This window comes from Pristis pectinata, chromosome 14, assembly GCF_009764475.1.
Source record: "Pristis pectinata isolate sPriPec2 chromosome 14, sPriPec2.1.pri, whole genome shotgun sequence".
Taxonomy (NCBI): domain Eukaryota; kingdom Metazoa; phylum Chordata; class Chondrichthyes; order Rhinopristiformes; family Pristidae; genus Pristis; species Pristis pectinata.
In genome coordinates this window covers 30723214-30747502 of record NC_067418.1, presented here as the reverse complement: position 1 = coordinate 30747502, position 24289 = coordinate 30723214, and the positions used below count along the sequence as shown (strand labels likewise).

The 24289-nt window shown below is 40.3% G+C and overlaps 1 protein-coding gene across 1 annotated transcript in view; it reads left to right on the top strand.

Moving 5' to 3' along the window:
- Positions 1-24289, top strand: part of sox6 (SRY-box transcription factor 6) — a 325865-nt gene that overhangs the window by 257806 nt on the left and 43770 nt on the right. Inside the window, 3 exon segments of the mRNA XM_052029327.1 lie at positions 3690-3839; positions 16576-16756; positions 20104-20285. Coding sequence (XP_051885287.1) covers positions 3690-3839; positions 16576-16756; positions 20104-20285 — 513 coding nt within the window.

Genomic DNA, 24289 nt, shown 5'->3' with positions numbered 1-24289 from the left:
ATCTCCAGGATTAAAATCAATAGTTGCCCAGGCCTAACTAGAGCGTCAGTAGTCTACAGGGAACTGCCCTATCCCCAAGGACTGCGCAGTCAGCAAGACGCTATTGTAATAGGCTTGAGACAAAGAAACTGAAGCTATTTATGTTGCTGTTAAAGCATATCATGTGCTAATCACAAACAATAGCCAATTGTCAGTGAAAGGAGATTTTAAAAACGTATTAGATGGTCCATGAATGTTTCTGAGTTTGCAAATCCCTATGTCGACTCATGCTGAATAATATTTTTAACTTAAAACGTGATACATGGTTGTCTGGGAAAAGACATTTGTACATCCATTGTAGAATTTCTCAACAACCTATTAAGCAACCGTATTTCCCTCATGATTTGCTTTTTTTGTTTCCTTATCCACCTTTACATACACAAGCCCATTCAGAATATGTGCACCCAGCATGACATCTAGATGACTGTGGGTTGGAATACTGCGTTACAGTAAAAATACCACAGACACTGTATGATGAGGGTGGCTGAAGTGGATGCTTACTTGTATTAACTAGGTCATATGTGACAGGGAGATTTTGCAGAATCAAAAATTAAAATGGTATGATTAGGTAGCAATTCAAACATGAATTAAATAACATAGCAAAACTCAACATGTTTCAGTACTGCTGGGAGGGAAGATCATGGCAATGCTTTGCATTTCACAATTACCAAGGCTATAAATCTGTCTTGTAAAACAATATGTGTTGTAATACATATTTCTTTGCCTCAAAATGTGCTTCCTACAGCGCCCATTACAACCTTCATCTAACTGCAAATTTCTACCCTGGTTTTGGAAAGTGTTCTTTTCTAAAATGTATTGATATGTAAGGTATCAAAATAGCTATTCTTAATGGGCAAACTCAGATTATCAGGCTATTCCACTATAGGGGCCTTCACAGCAGGAATCATAGGCTGGAAGTCAGAAAAAGGAACTCGGTTGATTTTAAGGCCACACAGGTCAGTAAAGCTGTCCTTGTGGAGGTGGGTTTGAAATCACCTCACCTGGCTTGATAATGATACCCACAGTGTGCCTTCTATTTATTTATTGTGCTGAATAAGCCTCTAAAGAACAAAGCAGATGTGGTTGGAATTGGCAGAGTCTAGTTTACAATTACACTCTCCTCTTGGTCACCATTCCTTCCCCTTCCACAGTGGCTGAGTCCCAGTGCCATGGGGTTATTTGACTATGTTAAAAGACACAATATAAATGCAAGTTGTTAATGAGCCAAGTGGCAGAGGCAGAATTCAAAGAAGAACTGTCCAAATCCCACCTCCAAGGCCAAGGAATGATATCAAGGGCAGAGGAAGACAAGGACCCAAATGACAGAGTTGAATGATGGAGGATCACAAAAACATACATATTTAGGAACAAGAATAACTATTCAACTTATCTGAGTAGGCACATTATTTCTGTTTTCCCCTTGCCTCAGCGGCAAGTCCATTTTTCAATAAAAGCTAAATATTCTGTGGCTAATATATTATAGCTCATAATAGCAGCATAAGTAGACCTACTTATAGACATGTCAGTCCACAGAGATTTCTTTTCCTTTGTTGCTGGGAGAATCTCTGCATCTGAGAGATTAAATAATAGCAACTGAGGGTGAGACAAATCTCAAGAAAAGCTCACTGGAGCTATGCATTTCTGCATTGGATTCAAATCCAGTGGAAAAAAAAAGCTTCTTTTAATTAAACCCTAATTGTCCTTTGCCAGAGAGCATAGCATTCATATTCGAGAGCAGACATTGATTAGAGAGAAAATGCAATGGTTTCCAAATGAAACAGTGTAGGCAACCTCTTGAAAGTAGAAGATAAGAATCAGAAGCAAAAGTAGACCATCCAGCCCTTCGAGCCTGCTCCATAATTCATCAAGATCATGACTGATCTTCCACCTCAGCATCACTTTCCTACACTGTGCCCGTATGCCTCAAATTCTCTTAATATCCAAAAATCTATTGATCTGTGTTCTGAATGCACTCAGTTACTGAGCTTTCACATCTGCCTGGTGTAGATAATTCCAAATGTTCACTATTCTCTGAATGGCATAATTTCTTCTCACATCATGCATAAATGGTGTACCCCTTATTCTGAGACTGTGACCCATGGATCTAGAGTTCTTAGCCAGAGGAAATGTTCTCTTGTCATCCAGCCTGTTGAGCCCTGTAAGAATTTTGCAAGTTAGTAAGTATAAAAAATTCAGAGTGGCTCCCTACACATGTATGTTGTTCAAACATTAACACGTACTCAGAAGCCTTCATTTTTTGTCCTGGGGCAGCAATAGTTGGAATAGATTCTTGATGGTGGATGTGGCTCATTAGTTTGCATTTATCTCCTTATCTTTACTTGAGAGTTCTTAGAAGGCGGAATCTACTACCACCTGGCACTGTGAGCTGAATAGAATGATACATTTAAGGAAACGTGAAAGAAAGCATCATGGTGATGGAGTGAAGATGGAAGCATAAGTGTCTGGAATACATACCTAATTCTCCAAATAACCTATTCCTATGATGTCAGTTCTGTCTAATAAAATATTTTAGCAGAAACCCTACATCCTAACACGTGTAAGATATAAGAGTTACTCAAATGAAAACAGCAATATGTTATTGCAGAAATTATTTTTATTGGTATTTACAAGTTAACAAATGCAGAAACTCAATAATAGACAAGATGACCTCAGGATATTCCTGAAATACTTACAGAGACTCCAGGTAGAGATCTGGCCTTGTAAGATTGTGATTTGTCAACAGCAATGGTTTTTATTCACGTATATGATTTATCCACACTGTACAAGTCAAATACCGAGACAATATGCAAATCCTTTACCTACACTGTGTATGATACAAATCACTGATATGTGCAGTGATGAATCACATTTGTACATGCTGTGCACTGTTCTGATAAAGTGTGGGAATGAAAATATAATTTGAGAGATGAGGATAAGGAACCTTTGGAACAGGCAAGGAGAAGAGTTTTAAGAAGTACTTTATAAAATGAGAGGAATGTGCTAAGGCAGAGGGGTCTGGGCAGAAAATTCCAGAGGACAGCAGTATGGTGGGTGGACAAGCTATCAGCAGTAGGGGAGTGGAGGAGCATCAGTTAGTGCAGAGGAAATATATTCTACTCATCAGCACTGCAATCTCTCACCGTGACAACAGAAAATCATTAATGGAAATAAAGCAACAATTCATGGTAAATGAGATAAGGGACACGAGACAACCTCAGAATGCAAATAATGTTGGCAGCATATAGAACCATGAGCTTCATGTTTCTGACCTGTGGAACAACAATTTGCATGGTAGCTCATCAGCCCACCAAGTAAATAATTGCCTTGTGGTAGTAAGTACAATTAAGCATTTTTTATATTGTGAAGGGTTTCTTGTTGAATGTGGTCACTTCACAAATGCACCTTTGTGTGTGTCTGTGTTAATTCGTTGCTTGTTTTTTTTCAATGAAAGATGGTATGGAATCTTGCTGGTATAAAATGCATTCTAGCCATTCTGATCAAAATAAACAACCTGATTTGGTGTCCAGTGATACAGCAGGAATTAATGTTGCCCTCTACATGTGTGCTTCATACCTGCACAAATCTTCCTCAGGGTTACAGGTGAGTAAAAAGTGCTGATACTCATGAAGTGTGTTCTCTGGCTTACTCAGCAGCTGTATGCAGCACAACTGGCCAGTATGCAGGCTTCACCTGGTGCTAAGATCCCGTCCACTCAACAACCAACAAACCCAGCAGGTGCACTCTCACCAACAGCTCTGAAAAATGAAAAGCACGGGACCAGCCCTGTGGCTCAAGTAAAGGTAGATATTGCATGTCTGTTACTACATGTTCTACCCAGCATTTCCCTTGCCCAATAGAATCCTTGCCTACTTAAATTGCTGTTAATTCATTGTTAGAAGCTTTGATGTGTAAGCTATCAAATATTAATGGGATTATTAAATATTACTTATGGGAGCTGATCTCCCAGAGCAAAGCACATGGGTAATCCAAGGTGGAGTGTAAGTGTGGTTTTCAGCTGCTGAGCTGGAACTTTGTTTAACTTGATCCATTTTATTACGTTGCTCAGGTACTTCCTGTGAGAAAGTGGTCTAATTAACCTGAGATCAATAAGCACTAAATATGAAAGCAGTGGCTGTAAATTCGGAGCTGGTTATGAAGCACTCATTTCTCTCCACAAGCAGAAGCCAAGTTATCAAGGAAAGAAAGTGTGTATCTGAACTGTGATAGATGCATGCTAGATACAACAGTTTATAACAGAGATGCTTGTACTATGTGTTTATTGAGCTTGCTCTTCTGTTTTCTTTGGTATGGGACCAATATTTTTTCACCTACTGGAATAGTTTATGTGAAATGAGTTTATAACCAATGAACCTCACCAGCCTCTCCCACATCTGTCCCCATTTCTCCAAGTTGTCAATATCTATTACATTAATTTACCACACAGGATTTTGAGTTAGAGGGGGAAATACACCAAGGGCGTGGTAGAGTCAGTGCTTCTGGCACTAAGCACTCATCTGCACTCTTACTATTCTGCTGTTCTATCTTAGTTGATTTGCTTCAATAGCTCATATTTCCTTGGTCTCAGAAGTACAAAAGGAAGTAGGACATCTGTATTTATGTAACACCTTTCAGATCCCTTTGAGAACACCCCAAAGCACTTGCAACCAATTAAGTATTTTTTTATTACAGTCACCCTTGTAATGTAGGAAATGCAACAGCCGGACAAGCGGGAAACAGAAGTATGATAGTGATGAGAGAATTTGTTTTAGAAATAATAAATGAGGAATAAATATTGGCAAGGATGCAGGGGTTAACTTCTTTGCTCTTCTTTGAAATAGCGTCAATGGACCCTTTATGTACAACAGTCACTGAAGTCCTAAATGCTGGAATTTCCTCCTTAAGCATCTATCTCGCTTTCCTTCTTTAAAACACTTGTTAAAACCTCGATCTTTGACTGAGCTATTGGTCATAGAACATAGAACAGTACAGCACAGGAACAGGGCCTTCATCCCACGATGTTGTGCTGAATTAACTAAACTAGTAATTAAAAGCCTAACTAAACTAGTCCCTTCTGCCGACAGGAGTCCATATCCCTCCATTCTCTGCATATTCATGTACCTATCTAAGAGCCTCTTAAACACGTCTGTTGTATTTACCTCCACTACCACACCTGGCAGCGCATTCCAGACACCCACCACTTCTCTGTGTTTAAAAAAAACTTACCCCTTCTCACCTTAAATGCATGCCCTCTAGTATTAGTCTTTTTGACCCTTGGAAAAAGATACCAGCTGTCTATCTATGCCCCTCATAATCTTATATGAGCCATCTGCCCTAATGTCTCCTTATGTAGCTCTGTGTCAAATTTGGTTTGATGATTTCCCCATGAAGAGGTTTGAAATATTTTGTTATATCAATGTAAGTTGTTGTAGTGGACATTGTCTTTGTCTCCAACTCCCTAGACTGTTGAACCTGTTGCCTCAGGGAAGAGTTGCAGGGCCTTTAAGGGAAATTGCGTAAACATGTGACTGAGAAAGTAATAGAATGTTATGTAGATGGGGTTAGTAAAAGATGAGTACCAAGGAGGCTAGTGTGGGGCATAAACATGGGCATAGACAAATTTGGTTGAATGGGCTCCCACCTGTTAATGCCACCGTAAGTCAAAGTGAGAGATGAAGGGGAAATGCTTCAATCAGTAGTCAGTCAAATGTGCTGTTTCTCTCAGCATAATATGCAGGATATTCCAAAGGCTGATTTGCTGTACCAGTATAGGTGGAGGAAACTGAGAAACATTTTAAGGAACATCACGGAATATTTTTGGGGAGATGTGATGAACCAGACAGATTTGGATAACCTTGCGGAGAGAGCTGTAGAAGAATTAATTCCAAATTTTTGGATACCAGAACACTTTATAGCCAACAAAATACCTCCAACTGTAGTCACTATTGCTGTGTAATGAAACAGCACAGCCAGATTGCAAATAGCCTATTCCCATGAGTACCAATGAGATGAGTAACTAGATAACTGTGTTTTACTGATGCTAAATTTTAGTGAGAAAGTCTGGACCTTTTCTCTGCCTTGAACACTTAGTGGAATCCTCTCTGTTTTCTTGAGTGAGGAGACTTGATTTAGCCTCTTATCCAAAATCAGCCCTTCAGGATTTACGTAATGCAACACTGAAACGTCAGCCTAAGTTAATGTGATTCTCCATTCATCTCATTCAGAGTTGAGACAACCACACCAAGGCTAGGCTAATAGTTAAGAGCAAATAAAAATATGAAGCAAAACAAGTCATTCAGCCCAGCAGTCTATAATTTGGATAAGATTATTTACTAAGTGCTAGACATGACCCCTGTCACATTCATTTAGTATCCTGATGGAAAGTTTCACATAATATCAAAAAGGTGATTTAATTCAACCTAGGGAACATGTGTGATATCTTTCAGCCCTGGTCAGTTTCTTTCTGTGGCTGATAGTTTTTGAAGTGAAGGAAAGGGCCTTCAAGTTTTATAAAGTATCCCAGGCTTACAATTAACAGTTTGATGTAGAATTTATTGACACAAAACAAATACACCTGTTATTAAAGCTGTTGGACACTTCACTGCTGATCAAAATTCCTTGGTGACCTTTTCTCCCAGGGTGAGTTCATCACTTCTTAGCAGAGCCTCTAGATGGAGTGCTGTGCAAAAATCGGTGTGAACGGACAGCAAGGGAAAATTGATTCCAAGCACCTCCTCATCAACCATATGATAATTCCAATTACTGTTCGAAATAATTATTTTCTGTGAAGCACTTTTGAATGTCCTGAGGAAAAAAGCACTACACAAAAACTGTAACAAGTTTACAATAGTCATGAAAAAGCCTTCTATTGACATTCCTGCTACATATTGGAAAGGAAGTTAAATTGAATTATTTGCTGATTTTAAAAATTGCTTGTGTGATTGGCTGGAAGGTGGATTCAAATAAATTAATGTGCTAATTCAGAGTAACTTAAAGTTCATTCATTTCAATTGCATTGACATGATCAAAGTTTCTTGGGCTGAAGTGGAATTTAAAGCAGTAATCTCCAGGTATGAATACAGCCCTGAAATTAACAAGCTGAAAAGGGCCAATTTTCCAATCGACTCTGAAATGAAGCTGGAAAGAATTATTGTAAGGATAAACACTGCTGCAGCTAGGCTGATACCCTATTATGAATATACTATCAGACAGAAAGAGGGGTAAACTAGTCTAAGTAAGAGGTAATTGGGTAAAATTGAAGCCTAATAAAATCATTGAGCTAATTGATCAAAATTAGAATATAGAACATTACAGCACAGTACAGGCCCTTCAGCCCACAATGTCATGCCAACATTTTTGCCTACTCTAAGATCTATCTAACCCTTCCCTCCCACATACCCCTGAATTTTTCTACAATTCATTTGCCTATCTAAGAGTTTCTTAGATATCTCTCATGTATCTGCCCCCACAATCTCTGCCGGCAGTAGGTTCCACGCACCCACCACTCTGTGTAAAAAAAAACTTCCCTCTGACATCTCATCATCCTTCGCTCCAAAGTGAAAAGCCCTAGCTCACTCAACCTATCCTCATAAGACATGCTCTCCAATCCAGGCAGCATCCTGGTAAATCTCCTCTGCACCCTCCCTAAAGCTTCCACATCCTTCCTATAATGAGGCAACCAGAACGGAACACAATACTCCAAGTGTTGTCTAATCAGAGTTTTATAGAGCTGCAACATTACCTCTTGGCTCTTTAACTCAATACCCTGATTAATGAAGGCAAACACACCATACGCCTTCTTAACCTGCGCGGCAAACTTGATGGATCTGTGGACGTGGACCCCAAGATCCCTCTGTTCCTCCACACTGCTAAGAGTCCTGCCATTAACCTTGTATTCTGCCTTTAAATTTGATCTTCCAAAGTGTATCACTTCACACTTTTCCGGGTTGAACTCCATCTGCCACTTCTCAGCCCAGCTCTGCATCCTAACAATGTCCTGTTGTAATCTACAGCAACCTTCTACACTATCCACAACACCACCAACCTTCGTGTAATCTGCAGACGTACTAACCCACCCTTCCACATTCTCATCCAAGTCAAATAAAAATCACAAAGAGCAGGGGTCCCAGCACAGATCCCTGTGGAACACCACTGGTCTCCGACCTCCAGGCAGAATACTCTCCATCTACAACCACCCTCTGTCTTCTATGGGCGAGCCAATTCTGAATCCACACAGCCAAGTTTCCCTGGATCCCATGCGTCCTGATTTTCTGAATGAGTGTTCCATGAAGAACCTTATCAAACGCCTTACTAAAATCCACGTACACCACATCCACTGCTCTACCTTCATCGATGTGCTTTGTCACATCCTCAAAGAATACAATCAGGCTCGTGAGGCACAACCTGCCCCTCACAAAGCCATGATGACTGTCCCTAATCAGCCTATGCTTCTCCAAATGCCCATAAATCCTGTCTCTAAGAATCTTCTCCAGTATTTGCCCACCACTGAAGTCAGACTCACTGGCTTACCCAGCGTTATCCCTACTCCCTTTCTTGAACAAAGGAACCACATTTGCCACCCTCCAATCATCTGGCACTACTCCTGTGGCCAGTGAGGATGCAAAGATCATCATCAATGGCTCAGCAATCTCTTCCCTTGCTTCCCATAATAACCTTTGATATATCTCGGTCTGGCCCCGGTGACTTATCTATCCTAATGTTTTCCAAAAGTTCCAGAACATCCTCTTTCTTCACATTGACATGGTCTAGCGTATCAGCCTGTTGTACGCCATCCTCACAAACATCAAGGTCTCTCTTACTGGTGAATACTGAAGCAAAGTATTCATTAAGGACCTCCCCTACCTCTTCCAACACCAGGCACATGTTTCCTCTTTCATCCCTGATCTATCCTACCCTCACTCTAGTCATCCTCCTATTCTTCATATATGTGTAGAATGCCTTGGGGTTTTCCTTAATCCTACTCGCCAAGGCCTTCTCATGCCCCCTTCTCACTCTCCTAATTCCATTCTTAAGCTCCCTCCTGGCTACCTTGTAACTCTCCAGAGCGCTGTCTGATCCTTGCTCTCTAAACCTTAGGTAACCTTCTTTCTTCCTTTTGACAAGATATTCTATGTCTCTTGTCAACCACGGTTCCTTCACTCCACCATCCTTACCCTGCCTTAGTGGGACAAACCTATCCAGAACCCCATGCAAGTAATCCCTAAACAACCTCCACATTTCCTCTGTGCACTTCCCCAAGGACATCTGTTCCCAATTTACACTCCCAAGTTCCTGCCTAATAGCATCATAATTCCCCCTCCCCAATTAAATACTTTCCCATATCATCTGCTCCTATCCCTCTCCAAGGCTATGGTAAAGGTCATGGAGTTATGGACACTGTCTCCAAAATGCTCTCCCACCGAGAGATCTGAAACCTGATCAGGTTCATTGCCTAGTACCAGGTCCTGTATGGCCTCTCCTCTTGTTGGCCTGTCCACATACTGTGTTAGGAATCCTTCCTGGACACACCTAAAAAAACTCTGCTCCATCTATCCCCTTTACACTAAGGCGGTGCCAATCAATATTAGGGAAGTTGAAATCACCCATGACAACAACCCTGTTATTTCTGCACCTTTCCAAAATCTGCCTCCCGATCTGCTCCCCAGTGTCTCTGCTGCCTTTGGGGGGGTCTGTAGAATACTCCCAATAGAGTGATCGCCCCCTTCCTGTTTCTGACTTCCACCCACACTGACTCAGTAGACGATGCCTCCAGGACACCCTCCATTTCCACAGCTGTGACACTGTCTCTGATCAGCAAAGCCACTCCCCCACCTCTTTTACCTCCGTCCCTGTCCATTTTGAAACATCTAAACCTTGGAATATCCAGCAGCCATTCCTGCCCTTGGGACAGCCAAGTCTCCGTAATTGCCACAATGTCATAGTTCCATGTACTTACCATGTTCTACGTTCATCAGCCTTGTTCCTGATACTTCTCGCATTAAAGTAGGCACACTTCAGCCCATCCAACTGATTGCAATTTTGCCCTTTCAACTGCCTATCCTTCTTCACAGTCTTTCTATATGCTGCATCTACCTGTACACTAAATGCACCAACCTCTAACCTATCACTCGGGTTCCCATCCCTCAACAAACTAGTTTAAACCCCCCTCCAATGGCTCCAGCAAACCTGCCCACAAGAATATTGGTCCCCCTCCAGTTCAGGTGTAACCCGCCCTTTTTGTACCGGTCGTACCTTCCCCAGAATAGATCCTAATGATCCACAGTCTGAAACCTTGCCCCCTGCACCAACTCCTCAGCCACACATTCATCTGCTAAATCAATCTATTCTTACCCTCGCTGGCGTGTGGCACAGGCAGCAATCCAGAGATTACTACCCTTGAGGTCCTGCTTTTCAGCTTCCTACCTAGTTCCCTATATTCCTTCTTCAGGACCTCATCTCTTTTCCTACCTATGTCATTGGTACCAATATGTACCACGACCTCTGGCTGTTCACCCTCCCCCTTCAGAATGCTGAGATGTCCCTGACCCTGGCACCCAGGAGGCAACATATCATCTGCGAGTCTCTTTCATATCCACAGAATCTCCTGTCTGCCCCCCTTACTATTGAATCCCCTATCACTACCCCTCTCCTCTTCTCCCCCCTTCCCTTCTGTGCCACACAACCAGGTTCAGTGCCAGAGACCTGGGGAACGGCCACAGGGGTACTCTACACTACCTGCCTATTCCCTTCCCCTCTCCTGACAGTCACCCAGCTACTGCCTCCTGCAACTTAGGCGTGGCTACCTCCCTGTAGCTTTTATCTATCACCTCTTCAATTCTCCCATACGAGCCGAAGGTCGTCCAGCTGCAGCTCCAGATCCCTAACATGGCCTGTAAGGAGCTGCAGCTGGATGCACCTCCTGAAGATGTAGCTATCAGGGAGACTTAAGATCTCCCCGATCTCCCACATCTGGCAGGAAGAACACACTACTGATCCTGGATCCATTTCACTACTTTAGCTAGGCACTAGAGGCCCAGAGTCCCACTTCTCGCTTCAAGTCATGGCTCTAGTTACCTGAAAAATAACTGGGTCCCGACACTCACCTATTTATATGGCTCCCACTTCTCGCACCAAATCCCGCTTCTTGCTCCTGTCACGGCCCTCGCTATCTGGAAAAGGTCGTAGGATATTAAAAATCAAATCAGCTTGGACACATATCCATTCCCGACGTGGGCTCACAGCACAAAACTACCTGAATTCTGGTCTCAAGATGGAAACAGGAAAAGCTGGTAATGTAGTTACTCAAAGGTGTGGTTATTAAAATCAATGTTAATACATTATTCCTCAGTCTTCACCTTAAAAGATTGGAATTATATTTTAAAAATCTCCCAAAATCTTTGATGCAATTACAAAGAGCATTTCCCTGGTAAATTCATGCTTTTAGCCTTGGTTGAAAAAAAAGCACCAGATAAATAGTAATTATTATAAATACTTATTCAGAAGTATTGTAAATGTAAAGGCAAGCTAGAATCCTAGGTGTTGCTGTAAAATGTAAAAGTGATTAAACGCCATGGAATTGAACTGCTGTAATGCAATGAGCCTAACTCCAGGACCTAATTTCAGCATCTCTCTTTTCAATATTGTCTCCTCTCCTGGATCATCTTGTTTCCCTATCTGAAGTGGAAGCATTCTTCCACTGTCTTACCTAAGCAGGTATTTTCAATTAACTGCTTGATCTTGGGGACATCAAGCCAAGAGTTCAATTGATTGCTTGATCTTGGGGACATCACAACTAAGTTTGATCTCGTCTGTACCTACATTCATGCCCCTTCTAGTTGAAGCTCTATCTAGAATGTAGACAGCAAATCTCACATCAAGTAATTTATCATAGGAAACATAAAAAGGTAACAGAGGGAAAGTTTAGATGTGGAAAGAAAAGAAAGATGAAAGAAAAAGCTTCAGGAATACTTTGAAAGCAAAAAGAGAAGAAATACAGTTGGAAAGTTGGGTGGAGCAATGGCAGATGGAATTTAAACCAGACAAAGTGCAAAGTAATGCAGCTTGGGAGGTCAAATTCTTTTAGGACATATAGAGTAAATGGCAAGGATCTTAGGAGCATTGATGTACAGAGAGATCTTGGGATGCAAGTCCATAGCACCCTGAAAGTGATGACACAGATGAATAGGATATTTTAAAAAGGTATTTAGTATGCTTGCCTTCACAGCCTGAGGCATTGAATGTAAATGTTAGAATGTCATGTTGCAGTTGTGCAAAGAATATTATGCACAGTTCTGGTCACCACACTACAGGAGGGATGTGGCAGCAATAAAGAGAGTGCAGAAGAGATTGGATATTGCCTGGAATGGAGGGCTGCAGTTATAAGGAGAGATTGGATAGGCTGGGTTTATTCTCACTAGAATGTAACAGGCTGAGGGATGACTTTATAGAGGTTTACAAAATTATGATGGGCATAGATAAGATAGCTGGTCAGAATCTTTTCCCAGAGTAAGGGAGTTTAGAACTGGAGGGCATAGGTTTAAAGGTGTAGGTTTTTCCACACAGAGGGAGGTGAATATTTGGAACAAGCTACCGGAGGAGGTGGTAGAGACAGAAACTGTTACAATGTTTAAAAGGCATTTGGACAGGTACTTGGAGAGGAGGGGAAAGGATATGGGGCAAACACAGGCAAATCGGATTAGTGTAGTTGGCATAGATGAGGTGGGTTCATTTCTGTGCTGTACCTTTCTATAATTATATGAATTATTCGTGGAAGGGAAATTTTTGAGGGACAATTAGTATTATAACTGAGAAATCAGTCTCTGTGCGGTGGCAACTATGAATGAACAGATTAGCTAATTGAGGAGTATTGACTCAGATAATAATGCTATTGGACATTTAACCTACTGACCTTGTGGTCGCCTGTCACTTTAAAATCTCTGTTCCACTCCTACACCAACTTCTCTCCCAAACTTCTGTTCTATCCTAGTGAAGCTCAAAGTAAACTTGAGGAACAGCATTCTATTCCCTGTTTGGGGACAATACAGCTTCCTGGATTGAACCCTACGTCTGACACATTCAGATGATGATTTTGCTGTTCACATTTACACCTCCTCTACATCCACCTCTTGTTTCTTTACATGCTTATCGTTATCCTACTTTGCCCTGCCTCCCTTTAGTCATTTAATGTCTCCAGTCACATCACACAATTCTCCTTTTGTTCATTTTTCCTCTTCCCTTTCCTTTGCATGTTTAAACTTGCATTATTTCAAACTTTTTCCTGGTCTAGTGAAAGGTCATCAATTTGAAACATTAACTCTCTTTTTCTCTCCATGAACGCCGCCTGACAGGCTAAATATTTCTATCATTTTCTGCATGTATTTCCTATAGCTCAGTTCTGATTTAATATCCAATCTGGAGAATATCACATTTAACAAACCAAAGCTCCCCCATTATTGCACTGAGGATTTGGTTGTCCATCCTCAGCAATGAACCTGAACCCAGAGGCAAGGGTTTTACAGTAAACAGTTAAACTAGACTTATGCATAGAAAGATCAATTCAGTTTTGAATACAGAAAACAAAATGGGAAATTTAACTTTCTCTGGTTAGAATACATTTCAAATGTGGTTCTGGTAGTTAAAAATGCAAAGTATTTTAGTTCCAAATTAAATTTGTCAACATGAGTAAACACCGACATTACAATAATAAAATTACTGTGTTTATGTAAATAAAGGCAAGTACAGAGAGAGACTAATGATCCTTCCTTTAGTTAAATCTTTTAGGAATTGGCTAATTAGCTTCTTATTTGAATGTTACAGGAGAGAACCATTTCTGTCCCTGAGGTTAAAAAGTACCATCCAACCAAATAACCAGATGTTGTATTCAGTCTTTGCTATTTTCTATTTTTCAATTAACTATGCAATGTACCACAGTTAATACCTCAGCTTTCTAATACTATCAGAGGAGCAATTTTCTGTTTTTGCTACAGATACATAAACACACAAAATCTTAATAAATGTTTTAAAAGAGAATGCACACAACATTTATTTTGTCCATGGCCTCTTTTCCTGTCCTCTCCCGAAAGTTCCAATTTATCCTGTAACTCCACAGCAAATGGCGGTTTCTGGTATGTCAACCAAGTGGCCAGTTTTTGTATGTGAGCCCAGCTAGTGATGGACAGGAGGGGGTTCTCCTGTGTGGAGCACTGCAGCTGAAATTGATTTCTGTAATTCTGTACCATTTGCCAATCTCATGTTAGGCAGGGCATGCATCAACCATTCAATTTGCACCTTTCAGATAGGAGACTGAGCAGCACTGGGATGGGACACTGTATTTGCACTTGTAGAACACTTGCCTAGAAATTCTAGTGCACACGAAAGAATGCTCTAGACTGGGGTTAATGAGCATTGTCCCATCATATTAAATTCAGTAATTGGATGTTGCACATTTCGCTCTCAAAAATGTTCCATCTGGTTCCCTCCTCCTTCCACCACCAGGACCCTGAGATATGATATAGGTCGGCCATAGACCCAATAGTGGTCATGTAGAGTCTTGGAGCAAGGACTTACTGATATTAGCAGTACTCCTCATCTCTGTTTGGTGGCAGAAATCCTGGAGGGAAGGATAGGGATAGAAGCATAACATTTGGGAGAGTGGGAGTTGGGCTTTGGGAAGGACAAATCCCATCTCCCTTTGTTGAGTAAATATCAGGGAGCCCGGCATATTGATGTGTTGGAGGAGGTGGGGATGGGAACAGAGGCTGCCATGTTGACATACAGGTGGAGTTTGTAGTGTAGCAAGAGTGGGGAATGTCAGAGAATCAAAGATTCAGGGATGAGTAGGAGATTGGGGGTTGTAAGGAATTAAAACAGAAAATGATAGAAGCACCAAGCAAGTCAGGCCGCATTTGTGGAAAAAGATACAAAATTAACCTTTCGGATCAGAGGATTACATAAACTTGGAGAATTTAATATTGAGTCTGAAAGGCTGTAATGTGCCCAGATGGAAGATAAGTCATTGTTCCTCAAGGTCAGAGTAGGAGTTTGATGGAGAATTAAAGTGGCTGTAAGTGGTTTGTTTGGTGTCGAGGGGGGAGATGGGTAATGCCAAGGTTGAAGGTAAGTAATGCACTTATCTTGCGGGTCTTCCAGGTTGGCTGAGGATGGGTGCTCCCAGGACAACCTGGTCCAAGTTTCCCTGCAGTGCTCCAAAGCAAACCCTTCGTCAATTGTGTGCCTGATGCAGAAATCTCAACAAGGTTGAAAGAATTTCAAAGCAGAAAACGCCCAGTCAAATTTTTTGAGCTAAACAACCTTGAAAGGGACATTGTTGTGGTTTTGTGTAACTTCAAAATTAATAATTTTTATATCATGATAAGTATATATTGGCATATTTCTAGATGACCATAATGGTAGTTTCTGACAGTATAAATCTGATAATTTGGATTTCCAATTTAAAGAAACAATTAGTTTTTCAATGTACAAGATATCTCAGTTTCATTAAATATCTGCTTACTGTTTCTATGTTATGCTGTAGTTGCTGCTGCAATTTGAGTAATGAAGGGCTTTTTCTAGTCATGTTTAAAGTTAAGTTTCTCTTTTCCTACAACACTCTCTTCCCTATTATGTGGTTCGTATAATAAGAGGATACTATATTTTACAAACTACTAAGCTATTGTCTACAGTTATGTCATTGAGGTTGTTTCCAAATGACAGGGAAAGCAGTTTACAAAGTTCCTTTATTTTGGTATCTTATCAAGTGGTCTCAATTTAGAAACAAGATTACCAAGCCCCGGAGCTCCGTGGCTGCTTTAATAGACTCAACTATCCCCTTCCATAATAGTATCATCTACAGATCTTATCAACTTGAGCTGTGCTTTTGGAGTAAGTGCTACATTTGAATTAGAAACAGTTGGGGCCCACCACAGACATCGGGTCACTTCTGTAGATAAATATTCCTACTCTGAAATCATTTCTTTATTATTCACTTCATACTCTCTTCCAGCTACCTTTTAACTGATTTTACAGAGGATACTGTCTTCAGCGCGAGCACCACCTTTCTTATGAAACTTAAACACTTTTGGAAGTCTACATACAATTGACATTGAGGCTTTCCAACATCCATTTTGGGTGTTGCACTCTCCAAAAGTCCAAGCTGTTGATTGGGCAGGACCTCTTTTCAAATTGTCTTGATTGCTAATTTCAATTATATTTTTACAAAATTAGCTGCAACTTTTGTTTAAAAATCAAAGAGAATGCGTGAGATTTAAATATTAACAATTTTTCTACCAGCAATGTTCAAAATGTTATTTAGTCAGGTTAAAGCTAATCAGGTTAAATCCAGAAATTAATGTTTCAAGGAAAATTTAGAAATTTTTAAAAACTGGTATAGCTGTAGTATCCTTGTACATACTGCAATCAGATGGACCTGATGAAAATGGGTCTGACACAAACTGTTTCAAAGTATCTGTCAGTTTTGTTCAGATTTCAGTGCTTGGAAGGTTGCACTGTTGATGTGTGTTCTCGCTTTTGGTTCATTTGCAGGATGAAGCAGCTCAGCCACTTAATCTGTCAGCCAGGCCCAAAACTTCAGAACCCGTCCGATCCCCCACATCACCCACCCAGAGCTTCTTCCACACAAATAAATCCAGTCCTGTCAATCTGCCCAACAAAAGCAGCATCCCCAGCCCAGTGGGAGGTACTCCAGGAAGAGGATCATCTTTAGGTAGGTACAAAATGAGGATTAATAGGCAATATTTCATGCTGTTGATGTTGCTTGATATTATGATGCTCCCTTTTGCTATTGCTAGGTGGCCATTTTACAGGCCAACTAGAAATATTGTATAGGCCAGTGAAGTCTGCAGTCTAGTTAAGAGAGTTTGGACATTTTGGGAAGGTCTTACAGATTAGAACTTATATCATAGAGAAAGGAAACTGGAAATTTGGACCTATTTCCTATTAATTAACCAAGAGTACTTTCATTGAATCTAGACCTATGCTTCTTGGCAAATTCACCTACCAAAATAAAAGAAGTGTTGCATTGGAATCAATTTGGAGACAAAAGACACTGCAGAGGTTGGAATCTGGAGCAAAATATATTCAAGAAGGAGCTGGATGTAGTTCTTATGTCTGAAGTGATCCAGGTATATGGGGAGAGAGCAGAAACAGGGTATTGAATTTGGATGATCAGCCATGATTGCATTAAATAACAACATTTAAAAGACATTTGGATAAGTAAATGGATAGGAGGGGTTTGGAGGAATTTGGGCCAAACACAGGCAAATGGAACTAGCTTGGTGGGCTCCATGGTTGGCATGGATGGTTTGGGCCGAAGGGCCTGTTTCCATACAGTGTTACTCTATGACTCTATGAATGAAGAGCACTCTTGAACAGCCTACTACTATCTTCTATGTTTCTACTCATCCTAAAAGAGCACCATTTGGATGAGAAAATGATGGATATGCTCAAACTTCTCTTCTACAAATGCAAACTTATCAATTGATTACCCCCTTGTGCAAGAGGAAGGTTATAAAACATGACCATAACTACAATGTATTTAGATATTAGTTGGCTACTTCCAGCGAAAGGAAGATTTACAAATGAAAGTCCATTGATTTTAATTTTATTCTCTGTCTCTTAATTGTTAAACTTTGGAAATCTATTTCCATGTTGGACTCAAGTATCATATTTTCCAACATATTTACAGAGTTGATTGGAGAATGTAAAACATCCAGTTGTGATGCAGGTTACACCTCCAATTTTCAAAGTCCCACAGTCTGTGATTTTGAACTATGTAAATCATATGACCTCATTGCAACATGGCCTGCAATTATATTTTCCTAGAAATCCTAGTGCACACAAAAGCTTCCAAAGCTTTGGTACAAGTACCCAGATGCATGTTTTCCTTTCCAAAGCCAGTTTTGAGGAGTTGGTGGCCATAGTTTCAATCACAGTAGTGGGGGTTGTGGACGGGTGGGGTGCAGGTTAGGGATGGAGGTGGAAAAATGAGATGTTGGCATTGAAGTCTAGCATTTTGAAAGATATGGGTGTTGGGAACTGGCCTTTGTGGGTATGTTATGATGAGGATTTGGTGCGAAGGTGGAATTGGCGTTTGCATTGGTAATGGAAGGATTAGGATATGGACCAGCATTTGAGATATGATACTTGGATGGGGGTGCGGTTGTGGTGGAGTGTGGAAGCATAATTTCTTTTGGATGGGTGAGGAGACAGATAGGGGGTGGGTTGGACAGATGTGAATGAGCATTTGCTTGTTGTGGGAGGAGGGAAGATTGGTTCTGGCAGAATCAGTGATCAGGGTTAGGGGTTGGTAGACTAGGGCTCGGGTGACCACAGAGTGAGGAGCTGAGGTGTGTGTGCCAGAGTGGAGGGGGTGAAGGATGAAGGTAGGTAACAGACTTCACTGATTGGCATCCTAGTCCTGTGCCCTATGGGAAGACTACGTGATCCCCAGAATGCCCAATGATAAGCACTCCCTACACAACTTGGTCCAAATTCCTTTGCAGTGCTCCAAAACCAGGGGAATTTGGACCATGCAGCCCTGGTGTAGAAATCACCTCAGGATACATGGGTAACAGAGGCCTGGGAGTACCTGCTCAGAGTTCTGGAATTAAATAAAATTATCTGGAAATGGTTGCAATTGTGTTTCACTTCAGGTGAAATATAATTTTCAATTGCATAATATTGAAATAAAATATGTTATGTGAATTGATAGTCAATTGTATCCTCTGCCAGGGCAATCTATATCACCAAGATTTGTAATAGAGTAGAAAGACCACTTTGTACTTGCAAGCCTTGACAGACCTCTTTCCCCAAGTGTATCTGGGCCTGATTCCACTGCTCACTGGTTCTTGACTATAAAAATGGCCAAGGACAGGCTGTAGGAGGGAGAATATTTTTTTTAAGGAAAATGAGTGAATGATCTTTTCTTATAGTAGGTCTATAAGAGTTGTCATAAGTTACACAGTATTACAGCGATCTCCAAAAATTCGGCCTAATATAGGAATTTTTCATTCCTAAGACCTGCACTCACAAGAAGCACAGTGTTGAGTGAAGCTTCTCATTGAAAGAAAGGAATCCAGGATTTATTCCTTGGAAATACATCTGCCCGTGCTACAGCTTGAATAGTTATATTTACAGTAATCATGGAAATACAGAAAAGTTGTCTACATGTGAGTTTTGCTGCTCTCTTTCTGGAAGGTATTAAGCTTGGAAAGTATTTTTTACCTGGATTTTATAGTCCACCTTGAGCAGTTTGCTTCTTATTGCGTCAAAAAAAGGGAAAGAACTAATGAGCAAACTCTAAATGCATTCTTTCTTTTGTCCTCATTTGCAATACAGAGTTCAAAATAATTTGTAGTTCTGATTAAGGCAGTGGCGCCGAACATAATTGAAAAGTGCTTATTGGCTTTGGGTGATGAGCAGCAGAAAGCCTGACTGATACAACTGAAAACAGAGTCCGGAGGGAAACATTATTCATTACCAAAAAGTCCTACATCCCTATACAGATCACTGCACTTCAGTAATTCACATCTTAAACAAAATTGGTTATTTTAAAGCCATTTGAAAAGAGATGATGAACATTAAAAAAATGAGAATGAAAAATAACAGCAGCTGGGAAAGTAGTTTTAACTGCTCTCTCAGCTTTGCCTACTCCAATATTACCTGAATTGGGTCAGTGGTACAGGGTCTAATACATCTAGTTAAGAAGCGCAAATCTATTTGCAAGAGATGATTGTGGCAGTGCAGAGCACATTCTTAGGAATCAATGTTCCAGATAATGTACTGAAAGGAATGGCTTCATTAATAATTAATAGCTTTGGGAGATTCTTATCTGAATCCAAATCTGCTTCTGTTTTAATGAGTATTCTTTTTGAACGATAAACAAAGTTGACTGTGGAATAAGGCACACTTTTGATATTGAGTATTTTGAATTTGACAATAGATGGAGTATACTGTGTAGTTTATTACATAATTGGTTCTTGCATTGAAAGAAAGAGGGTCTCTGTTGTAAGTTATCAATTGTTATGCCCACTTATCCTCTCTCTACTTTAGACATCCTCTCAACTCTGAATTCGACAGCCTTCCTGGGTGACCAGGACGCAGTGATGAAGGCCATCCAGGAAGCTCGGAAGATGAGAGAACAGCTGCAACGAGAGCAGCAGCTGCAGCAGCCAGGGCTCGATGGAAAGATGCCGTCCATGAATAACCTTGGAATTAACTGCACGGGTAATAAGGTGAGTGGTTGCAGTGGCAATCTGCAGGAAGGTCCTCAGCAGCAGAAAAAAACACTGCGAGTCCTCTGGACTTTTTTTTGTCTTCTAGAACACAGATGATTACTCAGCTTTGTTCTGTCCATTAGCTTGGCCTTCAAATTTCCACTATAGGGTCAAGTTGTGTTAAAAATTGCCCTAGTGATCAGAACTGAATTTTATTTTCTCACATTTTCCATTCCAGTATTTGCATATCAGGAAACAGAGTGGATTCAGCCTGCTGCCCAGACTCACTGCCCATAGTCCCCACCCACCCAATACCCACTCTTAGCTGTGCCACAATGTGGAGGATTGATCAAGCTGATCCTCCGCACCCAGGAGGTACCTGATGAGGCGTAGCAAAGCCTCAGTGACAAACAGGACTTAACCTGGTGCAACACTGAGGTCCTCCACCCCCTGAACACCCTGAGGACCTTTAAGAAGAGGCAAGGTTGGGGGCAGAATTTTGTCTCCTGTTAAAACTGAGAACATATTTTAAAGATTTTTGATTGTGTCTGTTATCTGACATAATTAATTATTGTGATGTATGTAAATGATTAAATAAAAAAGATTAAAAGCTACTAAAATTAATTATAAACACAATAGCACACTAAGAAATAATTTAAAACATTAAAATAATACAAGTAAACAATAAATAACTGATCTTTTTCTTCCAAATCTCCAGGTTGGGAAACCCCTTTCAGTTGAATGGTGTTTCCAATCTTACCCTGGGTCTGATCCACAGATTCCCCATTGTAATGCTGGGGGATTCCACCAAGACGGGGCTCTGCCATTGGACTTCACATGAAATCCAATGACAGAGCAGAGTCGCTGATGTGCTGGAGCAGCCTGCTTAAGTCACCAGCACTTGACATGCTGGTGAATTTGATCTGGATGTTTAATTGGCCAATATTGTGCAGGTTTTAGACTAATATTCTACAGACTGAAAACTGTCGATGTGCCAGAAGAGTGTAAGGGTCCCATTGGAAATGGGGAGCTCCCCATTATTTTACCACATCACCAGAGAACTTGCAGCATAATGAATTTTCATCTTTACGTAAGATCACTGATTGGACAAGAAGCTCAGAATTCATCAAGGAACTAAATTCAGACCACATAGTTTCAACAGAGAATGGGACACAACCTTGATCAACAAGCTTGCATCTTGAGAAGTTCCACCTATGGTAGACAAGAACCTAATTATCTATATTCTCTGTAGGATTAGCAGTTGGTAATCATTAATGATTAGACATGAAAGTTAAAGCATCATTAAATTATTTGGCATAACTGAACTCCGTCATGCAATCAAACTCCAAAGTTTCAGTGATTTTCTATGTCACGTTTTTACACTGGGTGGCAAACTTGAAGGCCCACCCTAGCAAGTGCTCTGACGATTCAACCAAGGCAATGTTCAAACAAAGTTATTCAAAAGTTAATAGACATGGGTAGAACAAAGCAAAAAAATGTCAACTATAATAACAATTCTTTTATTTGTTTTCTCAGAGGGGTTGTTATGGTGATAATCCATTTTAATAGCTTGCAGCTAATAACTTCAATGATAACTTAGTATAGAGTTACATGCACTTCAAAGATCTTTTTAATATGCTTTTTGATGCTCAATGCTTCATTGCTTACTGGGTTGTGCCGATTGAGGTCTATATAATTTAAGATGAGTTTAAATGAGTAAAGAACTTGCTCTGTAGTGTGAAACAAATTAGTGTTAAGCTTCCTCTGAACTGGTTGTGATGTGGCAGAACCAAGAAAGTGAAAACAAAATTTCCAGGCTTTTACTGAAACCTAAATGGTCCTGTTTCAGTTGACCAATATTAGATTGGAAAGGATTTGGAAAAGATTCTTCAATGGGGATAGTTTATGAGGGCAAAAGAAATATTCTGGCCTAACCTTGAAGAACATTCATTGCACTCAATTATATGCTTACAGGATAAACATAGGGAGCAAAGTCATAGATTTCTCAGAAACTCCTCAGTTGACCCGGTCATTACCTTTCCTGCTACAATGTACATTGTTGTACAGGAAGTCACCAATTTATGTAAGAAGCTGTTCCATAAAGTGAATTTCAGCTAAACTGGGTTTCACTGAAGTTGAATTTATTATTTCATTTTATACTTTGATGGCAGTGAGTTCCTATCCTATCATATTTTATGCACTGCATGAACACACTGTATTCTGCAATGAAATAAGAAAAAGCTAAATAGACTGTAGAAATAAAACTAAAAACTCATGGATTAGTTAGAGACTAATTTAACGTTAACCTCACATACGTTAATCTGGTGTGATTACATGGTGTTTCACGTCACCTTTAAACATGATTACAACATCAAACACTGAAATTGCTTCAACTTATCGAACAGCTACATGTCTGGCAACCAAAACAGGCCAAGCCACAGAAGGTAGCCATGTGCCCTACCCATGTGGCTGCAAGTGGTTCCCACTTACTTATTTGTATCCTAAAAAATTTGCACAGTAAGTTTTTTTTGCAGAAAGGCAGAATTACATAAGTTGAGTGTTACATGACACAGGGAGTACCTATATTTAACAACTTGATTTGAGCCACAAGATTTTTGATAAACTGATGGCTGAGGTGAATATGACATGTTGATAAATAGCACTGACTTTACCACAGAGGCAGCTGCCTCTCCGGTAAGTGTTCAGTTAAACGGAAGTATCCTCATTCAGCTAGCAAAAGAATAGTCATAAGACAATGTGGAATTTAGGATTGTACACAGGTATGAAAGCTTCTTAATGAGCAGATGTTCAGTAATGCTCAGAACTGACTTCAGTTTCCATTAGCAGGGTAATTCAGATGATGAAATCCAATAACGCTCATCCATTCGATTGCCCTTCACTCCCAGTGGAATGTGATTCATGTCAGCTCACTTTGTCTCCAGTTTCATTCCCACAGGTAGAAAGCTCATAGGAAAAGACTATTTATTTTGACATTTGATTTATAATCTGTGAAGCATTTAATATTTTAATGGAATTTCCTGAGATGTAAATATATTCACATTAAGAAATGGTCTGCATAAAGCGAGCATTCTATCAAATTGAACTGGTACCTTGTGGAATATTTCACGTATCAATCTTCCTTTGCGTGCACAATTTTCTAAATTTTCTGTTAGCTGGTTTGACCCTGTGATGCTTTTTGCTGTTCATTAGAAATTTCTGGATAATATTTTTCAAATCATTTGGTATAGTACAACCTTTATTCATCTGACCCTAAAATGTTTGAAACAGAGGAGTAGACACTTTTAGAAATCTGTTGAATATACAGTGAGCATTAGCTTGTTGTACAGGTAAAGAGGATTTTTGCCATATGATTGTCTGTCTGTGCATCTACAAGTTCTTAATTTTTGGCAGCTTGATTAAAGATGTCAAATATTGAACTCAAGGCCTCAAAACCCACTCAGTGAAGAGAACAGCTGCTTATCTTGGAGAAGCATAGTGCTTACCTCCTAAATTAATATTTGTTGTTGTAGCTGAGACTGGATTCAATCCCTGGATTCTCCAAGATATGTGTTTCACCATTTGACCAGAATTGTGAAAAGATTGCAAAGGACTCCCTTATTTCAAATTAAACAGTAAACGCCCAGACAAAAATGTCATGCTCGTCAGCAGTTATGATTCAGTTGAGGGGAGGATGCACCATTTTAATGGCTTCTGAACATTGCCCTACCAGCCGCTGTTAATTCAAATGATACTTAAACACACAGCCTGGACTGGGGGCTGTACAGCAGCAATCTTTAATAAAATAAGATGCAATCCTTACTGTGTCACATGTTACTGACCCCTGTGCCCTTTCCCACCGCTCTGAACTATAATGTTCCAGGACTTGGAATATTGTTGAAGACCTTTGTCATAGGATCATAGTGTTGTACAACACAGAAATAGGCCCTTCAGCCCTACTCCTCAGTGCCAACTGAAATGACTATCTACATGAATCCCATTTTTCTGCAGTTTGGCATATCCTT